The 25,207-nt window shown below is 33.1% G+C and overlaps 1 protein-coding gene across 3 annotated transcripts in view; it reads left to right on the forward strand.

The window, feature by feature from the left end:
* The window catches only part of LOC111058538 (centrin-2), a 36,174-nt gene extending 12,903 nt beyond the window's left edge, over window positions 1-23,271 (forward strand). Inside the window, exons 3-4 of one of the 3 annotated variants that reach the window (XM_039423871.1) lie at window positions 7,836-7,911; window positions 19,218-19,324. In XM_039423871.1, coding sequence (XP_039279805.1) covers window positions 7,836-7,895 — 60 coding nt within the window. In that variant the 3' untranslated portion in view covers window positions 7,896-7,911; window positions 19,218-19,324. Of the gene's footprint in view, window positions 1-7,577; window positions 7,653-7,835; window positions 7,912-19,217 lie in introns of those variants that run through there. The other 2 variants (XM_039423870.1, XM_039423872.1) reach the window with 2 other exon arrangements.
* The last annotated feature ends 1,936 nt before the right edge of the window (window positions 23,272-25,207 follow it).

A 25,207-nucleotide genomic window follows, 5' to 3' on the forward strand; every position in this document is an offset into this window, starting at 1 on the left:
AATAATTTTCAATATCATTTATCTCATCAATTCGAGTGATAGCTCATTTTACTCTAGAACATGGTACGCCATAGTGGAGTAGGTAAATTTCCACACAGAAAAAAACTAAACAAGTAGAATAGAGGACACATTATAAGAATTTTTTGTAACTAACTAGGTTTTGTATGTAATTTATTGTAATTCATCTAATATGTTGTGTAATTGATGTTGTAGTTTTAGTTTTTTTTGGGAAATAAACATTCATTTATTTATTCGTTCATTTTACTCAGCTCTTAAAGGTGGGTTCAATGCATATTGGCTACCTGATTGAACTTACCTAACCCTAACGCATGCCTTCGCCACGACCAACCTCACCAGACATGTGTATTTTAATGGAATGATTATAAACTCAACTTTTTGGAATGGGATTGCTCCAAAAATACTTTTATATGAAAATGAAGAATAACAAATAAAGCCAAGCCAACAGTGCAATTCATTAAAATACACATAGCCTATCTGGTGAGGTTAGAGGTACTAGTGAGGTTTTGTCGGGCAACCGAAATATGCATTGAAACCGCCTTGAAGAGCTCAGTAAAATGAGCTATCACTCAATATGAAAGACAAATATTAAGAATTATCTAATTTGGAGAAAAAGAAGAACAAGATGACAAAGAATGAGAAGCAGAAGAAGAAGAAAAGTTGGAAAAAAGGAGGCTAGGTGTTATCCAATGTACCTAGAATACAAGGTAGTGGCCACGAAGAGATGTGCAGTGACAAATCCAAACCAGCTGGTCGGTGTGATGTCATTGGTGCTCTAAAAGTATATTCTTCCTATCTTTTCAATGTTAAATTTAGCAACTTTGTAAGTCTTTTTCTCAAAAAGTACATAATTTTCCAGTCCCATCGACATCTCCTACGATTAATACAATATTTATCTTTATTTTTTTTAGAAATTCAATACTTTTGGATGGCTGGTTCTTTCAGAATGATCGATTTTGTAAGAGCCTGCACATCGAATACCTGTTGCTCTCTTATTGAAAATTAACATGCTTTCCCTTGCTCTTTTGTAATGCAATTACTCTATGCTGATCAATTTGATAAAGCGATCATTGAATAAGGAATTAAAAACGTGGAAACATTGATTAGAGTATAATATTATTTCTCTCAACATCCTTCATATCTTGTCTGTATATTACATAGAATCAGTAGAACATCTTCTACTGAAGAACATCAGAACATCGGTTCAACATCTTTAATCCTTTAGGAATGCACTCTTAATTCAGGAAAAAATGATATACACATACTTTAACCAGGTGATAGTTGTGTGTTACGGTCATTGCCATGCTACCAATTTCTCCTAAATCGGTTGGATAGCATTTTCCACCCATTAACCTAAGGAAAGTTATCTGCTCCAACGTAATAGATTCTTGATAAACTATGAATGGATCTATCGCCTATGAATGAGAAATCCAGTTTTCAGAGCAAACCAACTTATAATCTTCAGAAGAATTTTGGCAATATACAACACAAATCCACAAAGAACAATACCTTACACACTTAAGCATCTAAAATCATTACGAGCTAAATACTTATCCACTTATGTAGTTGAAAAAACAATGGCTATAGGCTTGTAAACACAAGAAATAATTACAGACAAAAATTAGAACACTATAAACTGTTCAAAACTCAATTTAAAACATTAAAATTTTAATTAAATAGAAAAATATTCAGAGAGCACAAAACACTTTTCAGTAGCCAGCCACCATTTTTTTAGAGAAGAAGCAAGCCTCCTAGTAAAGAGCAAAGACACCTCAAACCAGTGACGACTTCACGGACACGTCACCAAAAAATTATAAATTACAAGTTTAGAATTCACATTTTACATTTGTTCTCAATAAAACTTTATTTTGAAACTGTTATTTTAATTTTATATATCCTCTATATGATCTGTTAATTCTGTTAACTCTGTTTACAGAGTTTGTTTTTCAGTGATACCATGGAACAAGCAACACAATTATTTATGATAAATTCTCAGTCAAAAAGTTGTCTGTATATCGATTACTCTGATATTTACTATAAAGTTTTATAGATCTCGAATTGAAGATTCGATTCCAATCGAGAAAAAATGTAATATTACAAATACCCCCCTCTTGACATAAAAAATTTTACTGTTTGAAAATTTAAAGAAAAAAAATTACATTGAAACAAATGGAAATTGTTGAAATTAAATTTGAGAACAGTAACAATTTTTCCTATAAAAACATTAAATGTCAACTATAATTGAAAATTATTATAAAAATTCATCAATAGCATTTGTTATACGTTTCCAAACAATATTTCAAAGTATAGAATATCAAAATTACTTTTGATTTAGCTTTATAATTTAAAGGAAAATATCTCAATAGAAAGTTTAATATATAAAGAATAGTTTTTGAATTTTCACATAAAATTTCAATAAATCAAAAAATGTTCATTTCTTTCACTATTGACGCAGTTGATTTTATCGATGCAAATTTTGGAAAACAGTCTGTTAAGGCACTCAGTATGATTTTCAGTTAAGTGTGACTGCAGTGTGATGACATCACTGTTGGGCTGATCTGAATACTCGTAGTGTTGGGCTGATCTGGATGCACATAGTGTTGGGCTGATACTTGTAGTCGACTGATGCATATCAAACTCGATACAGGTGACATCTCAGTTAGCATTGCATCATGCTTGTAGTAGACGGCTGCATACCAAACTCGATACAGAGTCACGTAAATTTTGTATCATATTTGTAATTATACAATGAACATTTCAGGCTTGAAATGACAATGTAATTTGTTTTTTGGAAAAGAGATAGACGCTGCATACAGGATTAACTTAGGTGAGGATTAATTTAGGTAAGGTTTGGTTTTTTTTATATTTTCAGCTTTCAAGGTTTAGAGTTCTGCATACAGGAATAATTCAGGAGAGGATTTTTTTTTAATCAATTCTTTCATGATACTGTGACTGTTATTCTGAATTCAAAGTTGCGAACGTGAACATGGATGGCAATTACCTCCAGGTAATGTGGTAGTGTTGAAGTTTGAGTTACATGGTCAGCAATAAGCGTTGGCATTGTCATTGGTGTATGATTTGGTGTCGGCATTGGCATCGGCGCAGGCATCGGCGTAGATATTGGCATTGGCATCAGCACAGGCATCGGCGCAGGCATTGGCGTTGATATTGGCATAGGCATCAGTGTAGATAGTGGCGTAGTTATTGGTGTAGATATTGGCGTAGTTATTGGTGTAGATATTGGCGTTGACATTAACATCAGTGCAGATATTGGCGTTGATATTGACATAGGCATCAGTGTAGATAGTGGCGTAGTTATTGGTGTAGATATTGGTGTAGGTATCAGCGTAGATATTGGTGTAGATATTCAATTGATGAGTCACACTAGTTCGAAAATCACCCAAATGTTCTCAACACTCTTCATGGTGTTCACTTGTTGCCGATTTCGAGATTCACATGATAATTATTTCAATGTTAATGTACATGCTGTACCTGTTATCTTAAAATGCTTATAAACTAAAAAGAAAATTTTGATTAGGCTACCAATACAATCTAATACACATGAAAATTATTTCTAAGTATATAATCAATATAAAAATGAAATTTGTTAACATCTTATTATACAGTCAGCAATACATATATTGTGAAATTTGGAGACATCAATTACAAAATTTTAATAGAAAAAATAATTACATTTCCATTTATTCACTGTTAAAATATTTTATGAAAAGCAAATTATTCAATATTATTAATCATCGTTTGTTGGATACTATAGTTTATTTCGACTTTTCAATGTTCTAAACACAAACTACATTTCATGACAAAACTTTACTATCAATCATTAAACAAGAAATCATTCAAAACATCAATAATATTTTGCTTCAAAGGCAATCAATATTCATAAGTAATCATCTGCATCTATGGCAATCAACATTATTAATCAACACAAAAAATATTATCTTATTACTGCCTCTCTAAGTCATAACCTCTGTTATTCCTTCTTTAGGCAATAATGGGTTTCCATCTCAAAAAACAATCACATACCAGCAAAATTCTAATCAACAAACCCCACTAAAATTTCTACATACACTCCAGCATCCATTTCAAACGATAATCAATCATATCAAAATTTATAGAATAAACAGTTTTTTTAAAAATTTAGAAAAATACATCAATTACAAAAACTTTAGTGAAATTTTAACCTTTAACTCATTTCAATTAATAATATGACAAGACGTTTTTATTTAATGGAAACATTATTATTCAAGTTAACTTTCATTAATACATCTCATATATATGGTGACACAATTCATTAATACTTTCAAATTTTGAAGTTTTATTATTATTATAAAAAAAGAATTTATACATAATATTAGATTTCAGCATGTTCTAAATTGAACCATTTTTTTAAATAATTTCAGAATTTGAAAACTGTATAATAAGTACAAACATTTCAAGATTACAATACAAAGACGATCAGGATGGATAATGGGTAAATAAGTTCCCTAAAAAATACAAACAACAGAAAAAGAAAATTGGGTAAATAAATTTCCTAAATAATACAAGGAAGAGAAAGATTAATTAGAGCCTATCCTACATGTCAGTACTAAACTTTCATAAGGAAGTATATTTAATAAAAATATACTACAAATAAAAAATTGCAAAATGGGTTAAAAGCCCAGAAGAAAACTATAACCTAATTACATATGGCTTATGGCACAATATGCAATGAAAGATGAGAACATGGGACATAAATTGCTCTGAAAAACCTAATTACCTAATATAATACCTGACAAAAAATAGACATAATTAAAATATATAATACATGATGAAAAAATATACCGCAAGCAAACAATTATTTACACTACAATAGATAGATTTTAGAAAAGTTAAGTTTTATCAACAATTTAAAGATTAGGAAAATAAGCTACTATTTTAACTTCCAAAATTATTTCAGAAAAAATACAAATTTAAATGACTATGGACAAGATTGGTTAAGATATGCATCACAGAAGAATTTTACTGAACATTACACAAAGACAGGAAAGAATCAAAATTTGAAAAGATTAAGGGCCAAGAAAAATAGGCTACAGGAAAGAAAAAATACACAATTATGGACTCTTACCATATGCTGCGTAGCAATTATGCTATTCTGATTCCCGGCATAACACAGGATTCCTAATCATAACATAGTGCTGGGGAATACCCTTTCATCATGTGATTCACAGTCATAATCTTGTAAATAAGCAACTTGAAACAACCTTTGAATACTAACACATCAATGGTGACTTGTGCTTTGTTCTCTTCAAGAACATGATTTTATTCATGGGTTCATTTGTTTCAACAAAGCCGTTTTGCTTACAAAAGTTAGTCATGTTTACTAAATAATGCTTTGCATACACCCTTTCAATTTTCAATTGAAAGTTGAATTCATCAACTTGATTCAAAGCAAGATTCATTTTGTTTACATTGTTCCTAACCTCTACAGAAACCTGTCTCATGTAAACATTCACTTAATTTACTGTTTTCCTAACTTTCAATTTGGCAATACTACTTTCTTTACTGTTGACTTTCAATAAAGACAACTCCCTACCTACTACATTACTCAATTCTACTATCTCACTAGGATTTACTTTTTCAATAACAGTAACTAGGCCTACATTATCTGAAACTTGAACTAATTGATCTTGTATCTTAACACTACTATCATCCTGCTTCAATTTGCTTTCATCTTCATAATTATCTTTCAATGTTTCATGTGTATCTTTTAATAGAAGGTTTATACTAACCTGCTCTAATCTAATGCTAGAAAATTTTTGCTTCATATCATCAAACCTAGCATTTTGCTCATCAAACTTTTTTGTTAGGAACGCTATAAGATTCAGATCATTTTTAATGTTTGCCATTTTGTAATATGCACTGATATCTATTCATTAAAACTTGACCACTCCAGAACTGACCTCCCATTCAGCAGTATACCATTCATAACCTATCAAGACATCTATCCTACCAATAATTTTTTATAACCAGGGATCTCATGGTGTACCATTTGGGACATATTTATTTTGTAATTCGGTCCCACCACAGGGGTAACATTTGCCGTGCTACCAATTTTACCTAAATCGGTTGGATAGCATTTTCCACCCATTAACCTAAGGAAAGTTATCTGCTCCAACGTAATAGATTCTTGATAAACTATGAATGGATCTATCGCCTATGAATGAGAAATCCAGTTTTCAGAGCAAACCAACTTATAATCTTCAGAAGAATTTTGGCAATATACAACACAAATCCACAAAGAACAATACCTTACACACTTAAGCATCTAAAATCATTACGAGCTAAATACTTATCCACTTATGTAGTTGAAAAAACAATGGCTATAGGCTTGTAAACACAAGAAATAATTACAGACAAAAATTAGAACACTATAAACTGTTCAAAACTCAATTTAAAACATTAAAATTTTAATTAAATAGAAAAATATTCAGAGAGCACAAAACACTTTTCAGTAGCCAGCCACCATTTTTTTAGAGAAGAAGCAAGCCTCCTAGTAAAGAGCAAAGACACCTCAAACCAGTGACGACTTCACGGACACGTCACCAAAAAATTATAAATTACAAGTTTAGAATTCACATTTTACATTTGTTCTCAATAAAACTTTATTTTGAAACTGTTATTTTAATTTTATATATCCTCTATATGATCTGTTAATTCTGTTAACTCTGTTTACAGAGTTTGTTTTTTCAGTGATACCATGGAACAAGCAACACAATTATTTATGATAAATTCTCAGTCAAAAAGTTGTCCGTATATCGATTACTCTGATATTTACTATAAAGTTTTATAGATCTCGAATTGAAGATTCGATTCCAATCGAGAAAAAATGTAATATTACATCATATACAATATTTTTTTTTCCTGAGCAACTTTGTAAGTCTTTTTCTAAAAAAGTATATAACTTTCAAGTCCCATCGACATCTCCTACGATTTATACAATATTTATCTTCAATTTTTTTTAGAAATTCATCACCTTTGAACTCCTAGATCTTCCAGAATTCTCGATAATGTAAGGGCATACCGGTTTGGAAATAGAGAACTCTCATTTGTTACTACGAGAAGGGATACTCGTAGAAGGAATGAATAGATTTAATTTGTCAACATTTGAAAAGATGAATGGCTTCAAAGGTTTTCTACTGGAGGTTTTCTATTAAAAGTTTTAATACCCCAACAATTATAAAGTTGAAAAAAGGTACTCAATGTAGCCTATTTCTATTAGTAATACTTTGAGTGATAATATAGACCTATACTTCTTCAATCACTGTTTTATCAGCATAATAATTAGGCTTGGCTTGAATACTTTATAGTTATTTTAAGCTTTCTCGTTATTTATTACATTGTACACATTCGAGCTGTTTCCTTTGTTAATTGTGATATTCTTCTGCAAACTCAACCAATATCTATCCTTTCAATGATTCTAATACCAATCTCAATGCAGAAGACATATAAATGAAAAGCTAATATTAATTTGATAAAAGTGAAATCAAGAGCGGTTGCAGAGAATAAAGGTTGTTAGTGCAGGGCATTCCAATAGTGATTTGGAAGGAGAATGTGGATGATCATTGGATGAAGATGGTAAGCGCACCACTTTCCTCCCTTATGATATTATATTATGATATTTGATGATTTTGTTTGTTATTACCAATCAATTGGATTGATCAACAATTAAATTTCAATTGAATTTTCGATAAAGAACTTTGGACTCAAAATCATTTATACTCAGTGTAGAGTATAAAATCATTTATTCTCGGTTGCAGAGAATAAAGGTTGTTAGTGCAGGGCATTCCAACAGTGATTTGGAAGGAGAATGTGGATGATCATTGGATGAAGATGGTAAGCGCACCACTTTCCTCCCTTATGATATTTGATGATTTTGTTTGTTATTACCAATCAATTGGATTGATCAACAATTAAATTTTCGATAAAGAACTTTGGACTCAAAATCATTTATACTCAGTGACCAAGGCACAATCTAGTAACACAATTTTTATCACATATACATCACTCACACTCTATGTGGTAGAAAGCCACAATATATGGAACAAAAGGAAGTATGGGGTGATAGTATAACACTCACATTCATAAATGCATTATAAACTGAATAATTTGCAATTTGAAAAAATATCTTAAAATATGCCCAACTATATTATCTCTCCGGTTATAAGAAAATAATGTGGAGATTGAAAATAATTGGAATTCACTACACATTATCCTGTTTTAAGTTTATGAGAGTTCAATTTCTAGAATAGAAATGCCCTCAGAGTTGGTTAAAGAGATTGTCATCCTTTCATATTCTTCCAAACAGGCATTCAACCGATCACTTGTCTTATAGAATTATCAAGTTTATCAGAAGGAATATATTGTAGGATACTTATAGTATGAATTCATATTCATACATATACTTTTCAATGTATGATTCATTTTCATCAAATACATTATTATTGGATCATGGAGAGTAGATTTTCCCTTTCACAAATTAATTAATAAAGAATGAGAGTTTTACAATATGTACCAATTCCTCTTACAAATAATAAAATTAGAAATATGTGTTTCAGAATACAAGAGCAAGTATTCAATACAATTATCAATTATTGAGAATTCCCATGAGCAATCCTTGCATTTAATACCGGTATGTAATTATATATGCCCTTTTATTTGTTGTTATAGTTTCCAATTAGAAAGATTCATCCAGAAAACTATTTCCTGATCAAGTATATGAAAGCCACAATTTTCCTGAAATAAGAGATACTCCCAAGGGATAAGGCAAGATGTTCTATTGATTCTACTTATGATAAACAGTACACAGACAAGATAAAAGATTGTGACAGAAATAATATTGTAGTACAGTCAATGTTTTCATGTTTTTAATTCCTTATTCAATGATTGATTCATCAGACTCATTAGCATTGAGTAATTGAATTACAAAAGAGCCAGGGAAAGCATGTTAATTTTCAATAAGAGAGCAACAGGTATTTGATGTGCAGGCTCTTACAAAATCAATCATTCTGAAAGATCCAGCCGTTCAAAAGTATTGAATTTCTAAAAAAAATAAAGATAAATATTGTATTAATCGTAGGAGATGTCAATGGGACTGGGAAGTTATGTGCATTTTGAGAAAAAGAATTACAAAGTTGCTCAATTTAACATTGGAAAGATAGGAAGAATAGATATTTAGAGCACCAATGACATCACACCGATCATCCGACTCTGATCATTAAAAGATTGAGATGCATGTGGTCAGTACCTTGTATTCCAAGTAACTTGGTGTTATCTATGGCTTCCACTTTTATAGAGAGATAAAATGAATGCATATCGTTTGAACTTGCCGGTTCAAATTCAATTACCCAATAGTGTTGTTATGCGGGCAAAGTTATCCAATCCAGTTCCTTGGCAGGCGACAGCTGAATGAAGCACAACTTTTGAAAATTTCTGCCCAGCATCACATCTCTCATAATGATTATGTTTTTTCGGCTTAGGAAGGTGAAGGAGTCATGGGAACAAAGTTATAAGCATTTTCAAATGTGATGCTAGTTTAGAATAAAAATAGAGTAATATCCATATTCCCTACCAGACATTCAGCTGAACTTTGACTTCTCATTTTATTCTATGCAAAAATGAATGCATTTTTTAGCATTTCTGAGCTTCGAATAATATTTTTCACATGTTTCTTCGTATCTATATCCAATCAGGTACAATTTATATAATATACAGCAATGCAGTAATTAAGATTTCTATTACATAACATACTTGAGTATATTCTTAATATTGAATGGACCAACACGAGCTCTAAAGATTTATACAAAAGACCCACCTTGTGTTAAGGAAAGAGCCTACACTTCTATGGATGAATACTTACTAATATTCTATAAGGAATAATTGTCATACTTGGAAGATGTTGGAGTACATTGCTCATTATAATGAAAATGTAGTAACAGTTTGTAGCATTCAACGTTTTAATGATTCCAGTAGGCCTTCATTATTGCACTTTCTTGTGTATGTCACTGCAATAAACTGAATTTATTGATACACGAAATACTTCCAAAATCAATATAACAATAGGCAGTGTTCGGTAAAGATTAAAGATTCGGTATTGTGATTAAAATTCATTCAAAGACCTGGCATGTTCCCAAAAGTCTTCATTCAGTTTTAACAATCAAAACTTTGATATTATTCCAGCAAATAAGTTTGAATTTTACGGCTATTCCCCAATTTTATTCAGATGTTCATACCTTAAGATTAGTGTGGTTGATTTCTGATGAGAAAGGTTGAATACATTTTTTTTTAATTTCAAACAATTGATAGATACCCAAAAGTCAAATTCTTTTATATTAACAGCTAATTTTTCATATTCTCAAAAGAAGGGATGTGTCAAAACTTTATGGTCGCTTACACCATTATGGTCATGCCACCCCCTGAAGCTTGCAGCTCCTGAACACGTGCCTTTTATCCCCAAAAATTCCCTAATGTAGTGTTTTTTGTCTGTCATCTTGAACTTGAAAAATTTCATTTCGTGAAAATTGTACTTGTTCTATAGGGGCTGTTTGCACAGTGACAGTTTAAACGAAAATTCCATTTTAAACTGGGTTTAAATCTGTATCAAGTCTTGTTTGTTATAATGTGTTACATTTTGAGTTTAAGCCACCAGCTGATTAAATTCAGTTTAAGCTTTGACTGTGCAAACGGCCCTTAATTCGGTAATTCCCTTTCAACTGATACAGCTCATTGGGGCTTTCAGGGTAATTTCCTAGATTTCTATATTTATTGAGCATGCTTGACTTACTATGCAACATCAAATAAATAAATCAACTTCATTAATCAACTTTAAATGCATAAATAACGGTGCTTGTACATTTTTTTTTTTTACATATTCTGACAACATGAAAATCGTAGTTTATTGACAATGCTCTATTGTCTACAAAATGTTTAGAGTTATGTGCACTACAAGTTCACAGAGCCGGTTGCTGGTTGATTCGAACGAATCTTGTATCATTATTAGAAATATGAAGTATGGCAACGTTTGATGGACCTTCATGAGGAGTAAAATTTATTTACTATATGAGAATTGGCAACACAGCTCAGCAGACCAAACATAGGAGTACATTTCACGCAGCAATTATAATATTGAAGGACCTTCTTGAGGTGTAAAATTTGCATGCAACTCCAATATTGGCGCCAAATCACTCAAGACCCAACATAGAAGTTAATTTTATACAAGGGTGTATATTAAGTTGATTCTGGGAACTTGAGGAGTGTCCCAAATTGGGGAGTTTGCCCACTCCAAAAGAAATTGATTGTTAAGACCAGTTTAAATCCACAGTTTGCTGTTTGGACTCTGGTCGTTCCGTTGTTGCCTTACCATTTGTAAATTCACCAGATTGTCTTGGTGACTCGTTTTTTATGGCAAAAGAAGAGATTGTTCAATTTGGAAAAACGTCTAGCTTGTTTAGAAGATGCCCGAATTTCATATCATGAAATTATGCTCGATTATTTGCGTCAAGGCCACATGTCATTGATAAAAAATCAGAATGATAGACAAGGTTACTATATACCTCATCATGCTATAGTGAAATCTCGTAGCTCTAGCACTCCTGTGAGAATAGTTTCCGATGCTAGTGCAAAAACCAGTAGTGTTTCTTCACTCAATGATATCCTGCATGTTGGTCTGAAATTGCAGATTGACATTTTCATATTACTGGTGTATTTCAGATTTTTTTTTTTACACTTTGGTGGCAGATATTCCAAACATGTATCAAATGATAATGGTTGAAGAGAGTTGTTGGAAATATCAAAGAATATTATGGAGATTTTTGCCAGTTGACCCAATTGAAATCTATCAATTGAATTGTTTAGTGTTTGGCATTACTTCTTCGCCTTATTTGGCACTTCGAACTGTTTGTCAGTTGGTACAGGAGGAAGGTAGGAATTTTCCAGTAGCAGAAAAGCATCTCCCACTTCATATGTACATGGATGACTTAGTTACTTCTTTTCCATCATTACAAGAAGCTAGTCAGCTTTATAGTCAGTCCAAAAAATTATTTGGAAAGGGTGGTTTTAAATTGACTAAATGGATGTCAAATTCACCCGAATTTTTCTGATGATGAAAAATCCTCATTGGGAAAAGACTTTGAAACTGGTAACTCATTGGCTGTTTTGGGTCTTGAGTGGCAACCTAGTGCTGATATTTTTTGGGTTTTTTTACATCAAGAGCAGAAAGAGGCTACTAAATGTGATATACTTTCAATGGTAGCGAGAATATTCAAGGAGCCTCCTGGCTCCTGTAATATTGTTTTTGAAATGCCCAATTAAGCGATTATGGAGTTTGAAGTTGGAATGGGGTGATGTGGCTCCTATTGAAAATTCAGATCTTGTGGGAGAATTGTGAGAAAGAATTTGCACTTTTATCTGAATTGTCGATCCCTAGATATGTTGGATTGTCTCCTGATTCTGTAATCACCCTAATTGGTTTCTGTGATGCCTCAGAGGTAGGGTATAGAGCTGTCATCTATTTGAGAACTCAAAATGGTGAGTGTCCTCATCAAATTTCATTGCTATGTGGCAAATCAAAGGTGGCGCCATCTCAGACTGTCAGCATCCCTCATCTGGAACTATGTGCAGCAGTACTTTTGTGTGACCTCCTCAACTCAACCATTCCCATTATTCAAAAGCATTGTGAGATCAATCAAGTGTTGGCTTTTTCCGACTCCATGGTAGTCCTACACTGGATTGGTGCTTCTCCATCTAGGTGGCAGACGTTTGTTGCTAACCATGTTTCTAAGATTCAAGATTGTTCAGTGGATCGTTGGATGCATGTAGCTGGTGCCGAAATTCGGCTGATTGTTTGTCCCGGGGCTAAACTCCACAAGCTCTTGTTGATCATAAATTGTGGTGGACAGGACCCACCTGGTTGTCCATGAGTGGCCCATAAGGGAGGGCTTGAAGGTATTGAAACTGTTACCTCAACTAGGAGAATCAAATTTGGACGTGGCTGAGCTCTACTTGTGTAAAGTTGTTCAAAAAAACCATTTTTCTTCAGAATTTACTCTATCGGAAAAAGGGAAAATTTGTCCCAATCGTTTTCAACAACTATCTCCATTTGTAGAGAAGGAGATAATCCATGTTGGTGGTCATTTGAATAATGCCCATATGGAATTTGATTTTTGTAATCCTATTATTCTTCCAAAAACTAGTCAGTTTGTCTTGTTGTCAATCGATCACTATCATGTTAGTAATTGTCATGCAGGTTGTCACCTATTGCTGTCATTATTATTATTACGACAAAAATTTTGGGTATTGGTGCACATGAGACTGTTTGTCAGCATGTATGTAAATGCAATACTTGCTTTCGTTATCAAACCAAAAATTCTATCTCTAAAATGGGAGACCTACCGGCTTGTCGGATTAATATCCAGTGTAAACCTTTTGAAGAATGCGGAGTGGATTATGCTGGTCCTATACTCATCACAATGGCGAGACGTAGAAATCTGTTCATTTTTAAGGCCTATATTTGCTTGTTTATTTGTATGGCTACAAAGGGGATCCCATTGAATTGACCTCTGAACTTTCAACCAACCAGTTCCTTGCTGCGTTCAGACATTTCCTATCAAGATGTGGTCCCTGTCGTGTTATACATTCAGACTGTGGTACAAATTTTGTTGGAGCTAGTGAACAGTTGAAACAGTTGGCCCAGTTATTAAGCTCTGCTGCTTTCTTGGCCCAGTTATTGAGCTCTGCTGCTTTCCAGGAAACACTTTCGTCCCAGTTGGCTGACTATTGTATAGAGTGGAAATTTCTGCCGCCTGGTAGCCCCAATTTCGGTGAACTTTGGGAAGCCAACATAAAATTGGTCAAGTCCCATCTCTTTTGTGTCATAGGCAAGCAACTCTTGACCTATGAAGAATTAAATACAGTATTAGTTCATATTGAAGCTGTTCTTAATTCAAGGCTGTTGCATCCATTAAGCGCGGATCCTAGCAACCCACAAGCGTTGACACCAGCGCATTTCTTGACTTTGACACCATTTACCCATGTATGATGTGGAAAATCAGCCAGTCAATCGTTTGACTCGCTATGAATTAATTAATCAAATGGTTCAATCTTTTTGGCGATGTTGGAAGCAAGAATACTTGCATGAATTGCAAACTAGAAGGAAGTGGTATAAAGACTCAATACCTCTTACTGTTGGTACAGTTGTAGTAGTAGACCAACCCAACTTGCCCCCTTTGCAGTGGCCCATTGGTGTAGTAGAGGAAGTTTTTCCAGGAGCCGATGGAGTAGTTAGAGTGGCTACAGTGCGGTTGTCTACTGGTCAATTGAGACGACCTGTTTCCAAGTTGTATCCACTCCCCAATCAGTAGGTTGACAGCAATCTGTCGCCCTCAATAATTGTATATTTCCCTTTTGTTTGTTGTTCTTTTGTTCTGTCGGTTTTTTTTCTCCTTCTTCGTTGTTGTCTTGAGATATATCCTACCCCACCAATGATTTCACTTCCTACCTTGATATCCTGTCAACTCCATGGGCTTCTTCTAATACAAGTCTCTAGTGATCGCCCCCACTGGAGTGAAGAAAACAACCCATCTATCCTATTTTTCTCCTATCTCAGTTGTCATCGTCCTTTTGTTATCTGGTTTTATCTTTTCCACACATGTGGTTATGTGTGATTTTTTAGCACTATCCATCTCATTAGGACGTCTAATATGATCTATAGCTTGGTGTTGGTCGCCCTCAATGTAATATAATTCTATTTGTAAAAATCTTATCATTGTCTTATTTTTGTGTCTCTGAGGACAACCACATCTCCTCAGGGTGGGGGGAATGGATTGTCGTAATTTTTGAATGTCACTCAGTTAGCGGCAAAAGCGATACTAATGCCTCTGTCTAGTTATAGCGTAAGCTGAAAGGAGTCTGTGCAGTCCAACATTGACAGGTTTCTCAAAAAAAGTTGTTGTTTCTTGCTTGTTCATTGTAGTTATGAATTCGAATGTTGAGGAAAGATCTTTGTGTGTTCCTTTCAACTTTCTTAATTCATATAACTTTGGAGCAGATTGTTGGAGCTCACATTCGTTTTATTATTTGCTGTTTGTCAGAAGTGTAGTAATTTTCTCTCAAAGTGACCATAATTGAATCAGGAAGCTTGTTCAATGATTGTGTTCATAACAAATCATTTTTATCAATTTGTATGTATTGAACCTCCCTTTAATTCCTATTTCTCTAATAACTGTTCTTTCCATATTCCTATATCCCCAATACACAAATTAGCATACAATATTATAGGTACTGGCGAAAAATATGGTAAGTCCTTTCTTTAGTTCATTATTGTGCATAAGGAAACTTGATTCCATTTGAATATTTAAACCCCCAAAAATTTTTATACAGTCCACTTTCTGGGACTATTTATAATCCAACCAGAACAATGAGTAAACATTATTATAACCCTTCAACTCTTTTGGAATATGATCATTTTTAATCCAACACTCTGTTAATGTAATCACATCAAAATCATAAGACATATCCTGTAGTTGAATCATTAGATCATCGAAATTATTATTAATACTTCTGATATTGAGGCTAAAAACAGTTAGTTTTTCAAGTGCAACATGGAGTTTTTGTGCATCTCCAACCAAACTGTCCTGTATTTTATCCATACATCCAGATCATTTGCAGCATATAAAATATAATTATTGTTCATGATTTTGTGTTGTTTAGATGCATCCCTCCCTGCAGGTTGATCAACATTCCTTTGTGCCATTTCTTGATATATGCATCCTCACACTCTATAACATTTTTTGTTATTGACATCAGATCGTTCTGATCACCACTGTCAGGTAGCAGAAGCCATGAGTGTGTCTGCTTAGTGTTACAATCGCACATGTCCTGAATCCTTTTTTCTCGGTTTGCATCTAAGTTAGTACAAGCGTTTCTGGTTCAATCGTAGGAAATTCATAATTGAAAAGACCTAATGGACCGAATGACACTGCTCGTTGTGACAATTTGTCCATAGAACTCGGAGAGTGCACAGCACACGTCGATTGGGCATCTTCGAGTCACTGAAACCTTGCTGGTAGGCTTGAAGAAGACAGAAGGATGAGACCATCAAACTCTTATTTTGCTCCTCTCAATGTAAGGAATCTCCTTTGAATCGCCCAGTAGAAAAATTTTTGATGATCCTGACAGTGCTGCTATAAATCCTATGTACCCCGCATGCATTAGTACTGCCTCATCTATGAAGACACGATAATACTTCTTATTAGGTCCATTCATGATGAATGATGAAACCGTCCTGTAATCCGATCTGATTATACCTCTACAGCTCTCATCACCATATTTTTTAATAGCGGCCTCTCTCACATCATTGATGCCTGCTCTTGTTTGACACAAAACTAAATCAATTCCTGATTTCTGGTCATTTAAGATAGAATATGTTTTTCCACATCCTGGCACACCATCTATCCATTTTATCTCAGGAGTTTTGAAATTGGCAACATCAAATGTTAGTCCAGTCAAGGAAGAGTTATAGAGGGAAAAGTTTGGAAGACAATTTTTGACCCCGCAGTTCTGTTCAGGGTAGTAAGGAGGTGAACATATCAAAAGTCCCCACCCCTACCCCCTGTGCTAAGGGGGTGGGGATGGTTCAAAGGTACCATTTTTTGTTTTCTCGCATATAACTCGAAAACTATTCATCTTACGGACATGACTGATCCATACAAAATTGAAGATTACATAAATTCCTACAATATTCATTCTACAACTTTTTCTGTATCTCCTATAGTTCTCGAGATTTCCGCTCTTGAAGGTGTGACATTTTTTGAAAAAAAAACACGTTTGCTTCCAATTTTTTGTCATTTTTGCTCATAAAACTTTCTAAATATCGATGGAAAAAATCCATGCTGATTATTAGCGTATAGAGCATCAAATTCTCTTCAATTTAATGTATAATTTCACACATTTATGCATTTCCCTACGACTGTGGCAGCAGCTTTAGTGTTGAGTGTGAAATCTTCAGTTTTGCAACAATAGACCAATTGACAAAGGAATTTGGAGGAAGTGTTTTTAGCACAAGTTTTGACTTTGCAGCATTGTTGGGACCAGTTAGTGGGTGAACATATCAAAAGTCCCCATCCCTACCCCATGTGCTGAAGGGATGAGGGTGGTTTAAATGTTGCATTTTTAACTTTTTGCTTCCACGATTATATCTTGGCAAAAATGCGTTTAACCATCATAACTAAATGTTCAAAAATTAAATTTGATGAATTCTCTACAATTTTTGTTCAATAAAGTTTTGTGATACTTCCAACAGTTTTCGAGATATCCTCTCTTGAAAGTGTGGAATTGGCGAAATAACAGGTTTCTATCCATTGTTTTGTTCTTTCAGGTCTTATAACTCTCCAACAGTGCATTGTAAAAATCAATGCTCATTGTAGATTTGAAAAGCATTAAATTATCTTCAATTTTATGTATTTTTTCTTTATTCCAAGTTTTAGAGAATTTATCAAACTTAATTTTTGAACATTTAGTTATGATGGCTAAACGCATTGTTGCCAAGATATAATTGCGGAAGCAAAAAGTTGAAAAATGCAACATTCAAACCACCCTCATCCCTTCCAGCACATGGTGTAGGGATGGGAACTTTTGATATGTTCACCCCCCTAACTGGTCACAACAAAGCTGCAGAGTCAAAAATTGTGTTGAAAACACTTCCTCCAAATTCCTTTGTCAATTGGTCTATTGTTGCAAAACTGAATGCTAATGAATAAATTATTAATAATCGAAAATTAAATATTAATAATAAATTATAAATTAAATCCCTGTTGTTTACCCTTTGTCAATATTTGCAGTAGCAGAAGTATTCGGGGTGAATTACAGCATTTTTTTTTTTTTTTTTTGATTTTCATTTAATAATAAATATTGGGGGACCGAGCTTTGCTCTGGAGTGTGAAAGCATAGAAAATTTGTAACGAAAGATTGAATTTATAGTTTATATTTATTCATTCATTTTCTCAGTCATTCAATTATTTTTACAGTGATATGAGGAGGCACAACAGGCTTATGCCCTAAACTGTCACTTTTCAAAATTTATACTACAGTCCAAATCAAAATCTAGGTTAAGCTACTATCACCAAAATAATTTATTCACACTTCAAAAAACAAACACATCATCAATAACAAATAGATATACTATGAATTCGATTTATAATGATATGTTTTCTACAATATTTGTTACTATACTATGTATCACTAACAGCATGTAGTTACTATTTTTGACTTTCTGAAGTAAACATGTTTCTCTTGCTGAATTTTTCTTCTCGTAAGATCAGCTGGATGATCCCACACACATGTACTCGTTCACTCTCCTCCATTATGGTATCGACAGACAACAAAATTTGCAGCTGTTTTTTCAAGGATGTATTTATCCTTTCAATGTCTTTCAGCAAGTTATCCAAGGGTTGAGACCTAGTGTAATCGAATCTTCATATCATAAACCTACTTTGTTCCAAATTTCGTGAATATCGTTAGAGCCGTTGAACATAAATATTTATAACCAGATAACCATATAAATAAATGAATATATATATATATATATATATAATATATATATATATATATTAAAAAAACAGATGAAATCCATTTATTGGAACAAATGGAATGCCTTCATCTTCATGTGTAGGCAACACACCACACCAACCTTGTTCCTGTGAGACCGACCTTGTCTCTGTGACACTCCACTTGTTCGAATGGGACTCTATCCCTCTACTTGTTCCAGTGACACTACTTTTTCCAGTGAGACTCACCTTGCCTCTGTGAGACTCACCTTGTCTCTGTGGGAACTTGTTCCTGTGAGACTGCCATTTATAGAAATACTTGTTCCTATGAAACTTGTCTCTGTGACACTAATATCGTTCAAAAACACTACTTGTCTCTGTGAGAACTTGTCTCTGTGATAAGGACCCGTTCTACCTAAATACCATGGCTGATTGACATAGAAATTGCTGTTGAAATCAATTTAGGAATTGAACTCAGAAAATGGCAACAGTTTGAGTTTCAACGAGTCAATACTTTTATTTTTATTCCAATAAATAGCACAATTCTATTCAACATGATGTCATTTTTTAAACTTGAAAAATAATTTAATTTTTAATTTACAGGAAATGATAGATGAGGCTGATCGAGACGGCGATGGTGAAATAAATCAGGATGAGTTTCTACGAATCATGAAGAAAACAAGTCTCTATTAGGACTCAGTTGCATTGATAAAAATCATTCCGAAGTTCTAATCGTTCTTCTGTTTTCAACGTTAGAAGGCAGAATAAGGAACGGATACCATGGCAAACTACTTCAACCATGTTTATTGTCGATTGTCCCCAGAGTATATCTGTTCGTGCTCCTCATTAGTTGTTAAGGAATGTCAATTCTATATAGAGATTTCAATGCATGTAATAATTGCTTCATGATCATCCATAAAAGTGATGCTCTCCGTTAATTAGACTATCTCTTTCAAAATCATTTATACTTGAAAAGATTTCAGAGGTCATTCTTGTCAAAGAATGGAACTTTTCTTGCCGCGTTTGCATAGAAGTTCATCTTCTACTGTTAAGTATAATATTGTTATTGTATGATAATATGCATGTAAAATTTCTTTGTTTGAATAACTCGATTAGAAAATTATTGTTCAGTTCGTGAATAAATTACGGCATTACGAGTATATAACATGTTCTTCTTGCACGCTGTATTTGTATATTATGTATTTTGTTCTACTATTTCGAATAGTATTCAATAAGATTGCTTATGAATGTTTCATATAAAAATATATTCTACGTATGTATCCTATAAATCTTCAAATGATACAATTATGCATTCCAAATCTACCACCATAGCTGTGTTGTCCGAAATTTAGTCCAGGGTTTCCTTCCACAACTATTATTTTTGTTGATGAAAATCATTTTCTAGCTATCTACTCAGTCAATTATTACACTTTCCTTTACAATAATATTATCATCGATAATTTATTAATGAGAAAAGGAACATGGAAGTGGGTTTCTTGACTTTCAAAAAAGAAACAAAAAGAAGACTCTTATTCTCATGGCTTGTAGAATTCATCGGATAAAAACTTGAATGTAGGAGGACAAATAATTACATGATTTAGTCTCATAATTCCTCAGTATTCTCCAATTCAGTATTATTAGTATACAATAATCGCATGTTTCATTAGTACTCATCATAATATAGTATGGGTAAATTCAAATTGATAAAAGTCCTCTAGAAAGTTCTTGCTTACTTCTAGTGCACTACATAATAATTTTGAATAACTTTTTGTCTGTTGTCGCGGATATAAATTATAAACAAATATAGCTCTAGTTCCAGAAATTTTACTTCAAAATAAACTATCTTGCCAATATTGACGTTTCTAAAAATTCTTCCAGCACAGAATCATTACTTATTCGTAGCAGCTTCAAGTGCCTATGCGATATTTACAAAATAGAAGGAATTTTTCTTCAATTTATAAACACTAGGCTATTTCATTAGCTTCACCTAGAATCCAAGAACCTCGAAAAATTACCTGATTTTATTGTTCAATAACTGCATGACTTGATAATCATTGTTACGAATCTGGCACCGCATCCATTTTTATTATCTTCTGATTTTAATTAATATTATTGAATTTGTATCATATCAACACAGTAAAGGTGAAAAAACAAATTACCACATTATTGAGACATTGGCCTAACCTGGTTGAGCACAGGCAATTCACTGATCAGTATGTGAAACTAATCACCCCTAGTGTCCTGCTCTTGATCTACAATATGTCAATAATGCACTTCTTGAATTCACTATTTTTATATGAATTTTATTCTGTTCATTTTATAAACGCATCAAGTTATTTGCTCAAATAACAGTTTGGGATAATAGATCCCTCACGCTATACTATAATGTTACAAAATAAGGAGTTGTATTTCTTTTATTAAAATACTTATTACTTTAATTTCTGATGTGTAAAAAATATTCACGGTTATCATTGGAATATTTGAGACTGACTATTTTGTTCAGATCACAAATGTGTCCTATTATCAACATTCCAGTTTTTTAGCATCTTCGCAATATTCGAATATAATAGAACTAAATTAATAATGCTGAATAAGGAAAATAAAAATTATGAAAAATGCATCATTGATAGTGCTGTGAAAAGTGTAAATTAAAAGTATTGTGCTCACTATAACCGTAGTGTCCGGTTTCCCATCAGGGAACTTTGGGCTATATACGGCGAGGTGGAACTACCCTTGGGTCTCCCCACCACTCAAAGCCATACGCTAATAGTAATAATAGTGCTGTTCCCGGTCTGTAACTAAACACTTATACAGTGTTTACGAACTCACTACCAATACTCAAGGACATTTTTCCTGGTAAGAAACATATCTAAATATCAAATTTAAATTGTCCGGAAGTCTTCTGTTACTCACACAGCGGCCTTTTTAAAGTTAACTTTTTTAGTAAATTTTATTACCTATCGATTCCTACCTGATATTTCAAGATTGAACCAATATTAACTGAGATATGTCAGCTTTAGTGATAGGTCACCACTGGGGGTTAGTTGCAGTGCATGCCAAGGCATGCGGCTAAAGTCTGCCCCAACAATGCAAAAGTCTCCGTTTGCTTTGCATGTCATTTGTTAGCTATTTTAGATTATTTTAAACAATAATCATGTTACATAATTAAATAATTCATGTTACATAACCCTCTAAAGGTGGATCACTTACCATTAAAACTGCCATATCTCACTCAATATTCGTTCAAACTTAATAAATAAGATGTCAATCTATTTGTAATTAAATTTACTAAAAAAAGTTATTCTTGATTTTTTTGTAAATCCAACTGTTTCTGAGTTATTCAAGAAACAACATTTTAAATGGCCGCCATTTGTTTTATGAATTTGAAAAATTATCATATTTTTTGTAGCTTTGTCTAGTTGTTATAAATGATTGTGCAAAGTTTCAATTTCTTTTGTTGAACCTTTATTTAGAAAAAATAATAAGTGAAAAAATTAAAATGGCCGCTGTGAGAGTAACTGAAGACTTCCGGACAATTTAAGCATCATATTTAGATAAATGTTCCTTCCCCAGGAACAATGCCCTAGAGTATTGGTAGAAGGTAAACACCCTGTATATTATAGAATATAAAAGTTATATTCCAATCACATACTCAACTCAATAATATTTTTGGAATAATGTTAGAATATACAGATAATGTTTAGCTCATTACCTTGTCAAATTAAATAAAAACTACTGAATAAGGTGAATTCCACTCATCAAATAAAACACCAAATTTATGGTTGAGCTTATACTAAAATAATAAATACTATACCCAATGCTTTGATCATGTTGTAATAATATCTGTGTTATTGATTTTTTATTAAGTAGTTATTTAATTCTAGTCATTATCATCTATCTATAATAGTTAATAAACTTCTGTTCGATTCTGTTTTGACTTTCTGAAAATAGTTGAGTTGGAAGGAAATATTTTCTGAAAATATTTGCTTGAGCAGCTAAACTTGATCTTATATCCTGACCAAATATAATGTAAATTGGTCTCTGTATAAATTTGAATATGTACTTCAAAAGTGCTCTTCTTCATATGTACTTTGAGTATTCAAAATGTGTAATCTAATTAGCAATTATTTGCACTGTTTGATAGTTTTTCTAGTTTAGCAATGACTGTAGCTTTAGTTTATAGTTTTATTCAAAGCTTATTTCAATCTTTGATTTTTTATAAAATATTTAGGAGGTTTCCTAATTCATATCAAAATATTCTATTATGGAAATCAAATAGCTAATTTTGCAATATTTGAAATTAACTTTGTTTATTTTGAGAAAAATGATTCTTTGTTATGCCAATGAATATTTTTTAATCTACTGATATACATCAAACTTTAACAAATATATTTCCCATCCTAATTTTTTTAATTGTTGAAAAATTAATAGATTAGTGAAAAATCGGTGATATTTCACCGATAATAGGGGAGAATACCTTGAAAGTAAAAAATTGAGTAGATATTTAAAATGTTTCCTATTGTACCTACATAGTTGTAAAAGCTGTGTTTCATCTGTACCTGCCTAGTTGCATTTCTATTTATGAGAACTTGTTTATATTTCTATTTATTCTACTGCTGTTTGCTTAGAATAAAATTATCCGTTGTATCAGTTGAAAGTTTTAGTATTCATTTTCCTATTTTCTACTGTATTCTACCTCAATCCAATCAGTGATGTTTGAATCAGCGATTAATTTCATTACATCCACTGACCTCCTGTAAAAGGGGTTTTTGGATTTTTCATGTCTCTAAACAATCATGAAATGATTTTATAATCTACCATCTTGACGTTCATAGTGCTCTCTGAACTCATATGCATACTCTGAAGCACATATGCATAGCAACTCTTTTTTCAATTGAATATGAAAATTTTCACAGGTTAATTCCTTTAAGCGAGCTGGCAGTAAATTATACAGACGAATACCTGAACTCTCCTCACCCCTCGTTCATACATGATTGTTTGATGTGCCTATGTAAAGGTGCGTATAGATATACGCGCCGCGAACATGAGCAATTGACTTTTAATCAGCTGATTATATCTGTATTTTACAGGAACGGTAAGATACAGATATAAAAAGCTTGGCATCAGCTGATTAAAAGTGAATTGCTCATGTTCGCGGCGCGTAAATCTGTACGCACCTTTAAATGTAAGTTATGTGACCATAATTATGTTGTCCCGTCCGTAACTACCTGCTAATATGACAATAGTAACACTAAAAATACAGACTCGTCAACAACTGTAATAAACTAGAATTAAGTGATGTATGATGCAAGAATGTCAAAATATTTGAAACCATCATACTCTAACAAGATTTAATCATTGTAAATTCAGTACGGGTTTTCCACCTTGAAATGATTTTGAAGCTCATAACTGAAATAATGGAACGTGTCTTCAAACTGCCTTCCGTCAAACAGGTTCCAAAGTGAGTTCAATTTGGTTCCTGAGTGGATCCAATTTATGGCACCATTATTTGTCAAACTTAAATGTTTTCCCAAAAGTGGTCTATGAGACTTATTGACTTCAAGCATTGTGCTAATGTAATCGGTACACTTTTATTTTACGATGTTCAACTTGCTTGGCTTCAAGGTCTGTGATGGTCTGTGATACAAGTTTATTTTCTACCTGTAGTGGACAGGGCAACAGGTTGTTGGAGAGGTTCAGCTATTGTTCCTGGGTCTATGAATGTCCATTGTTGGTGGCTAGTTGAAAGTTGTTGTACCGTACTAGGCTACACATGCGTATTGGCAAGTGGACCTATGGATTTAAGAGTTTGAGGACTCCATTTATTCAATTTTACTATTGAGAGTTGCTATTCAATCACTATTAAGTAACTATCGTCTACATATTGATAGTTCATAATCAACAGGTGCATGTTGATAGCTCCTGATCAACTCATTACACTATATGGCCAAGAGATCAAAAATGATAGCTTGGCGGCCATCATCATCATAATATGATAATAATTATTACTATTGTTATTATAAAGCCCCCCTAAAGGTAGGCGCACACAGATCGTCATCATCGGCACGCATCGGACGGATCGTACTTTTTTGAGGTGCTGCGCACACTAGTCGTCATCGGAGCATTGGCATTTTAGTCGAGTCGAGTGTGAATTAGGAATTAAATGAACAAATATTACAGTATATAAGTGATGGATAGCAGTAGCGAAGAAGAAGTTATAATATTGATACTTGTTTGTTAGCCGAAGATGAAGAAGAGGTACAGCGACGTAGGAAGATAAAACGAGAAATGTGGATCCATACAATTAATCAGAAAAGGATAGAATATGGAGAATTTAATCATCTGTTTCCTGATTTGATTGAAGATGAAGTTAATTTTTTTAGATACTTCCGCATGTCGCAAGTAATGTTTTTTGAGCTTTTGAATGTCCTCAGACAACATATATATAGTGAGGTCCACGTTATAATGACAGTATTTGATCAACTTTGGTTTGGCTATCCTTGTCTATTATTCGACAAAGCCTTTTCTAGGTCCACAACGATGCCAACTATGTTTTTGACAGTGTAGAAATATAATTAATTAATGCAGAGAAT

Source organism: Nilaparvata lugens, chromosome 3 (assembly GCF_014356525.2).
Source record: "Nilaparvata lugens isolate BPH chromosome 3, ASM1435652v1, whole genome shotgun sequence".
Lineage (NCBI taxonomy): Eukaryota > Metazoa > Arthropoda > Insecta > Hemiptera > Delphacidae > Nilaparvata > Nilaparvata lugens.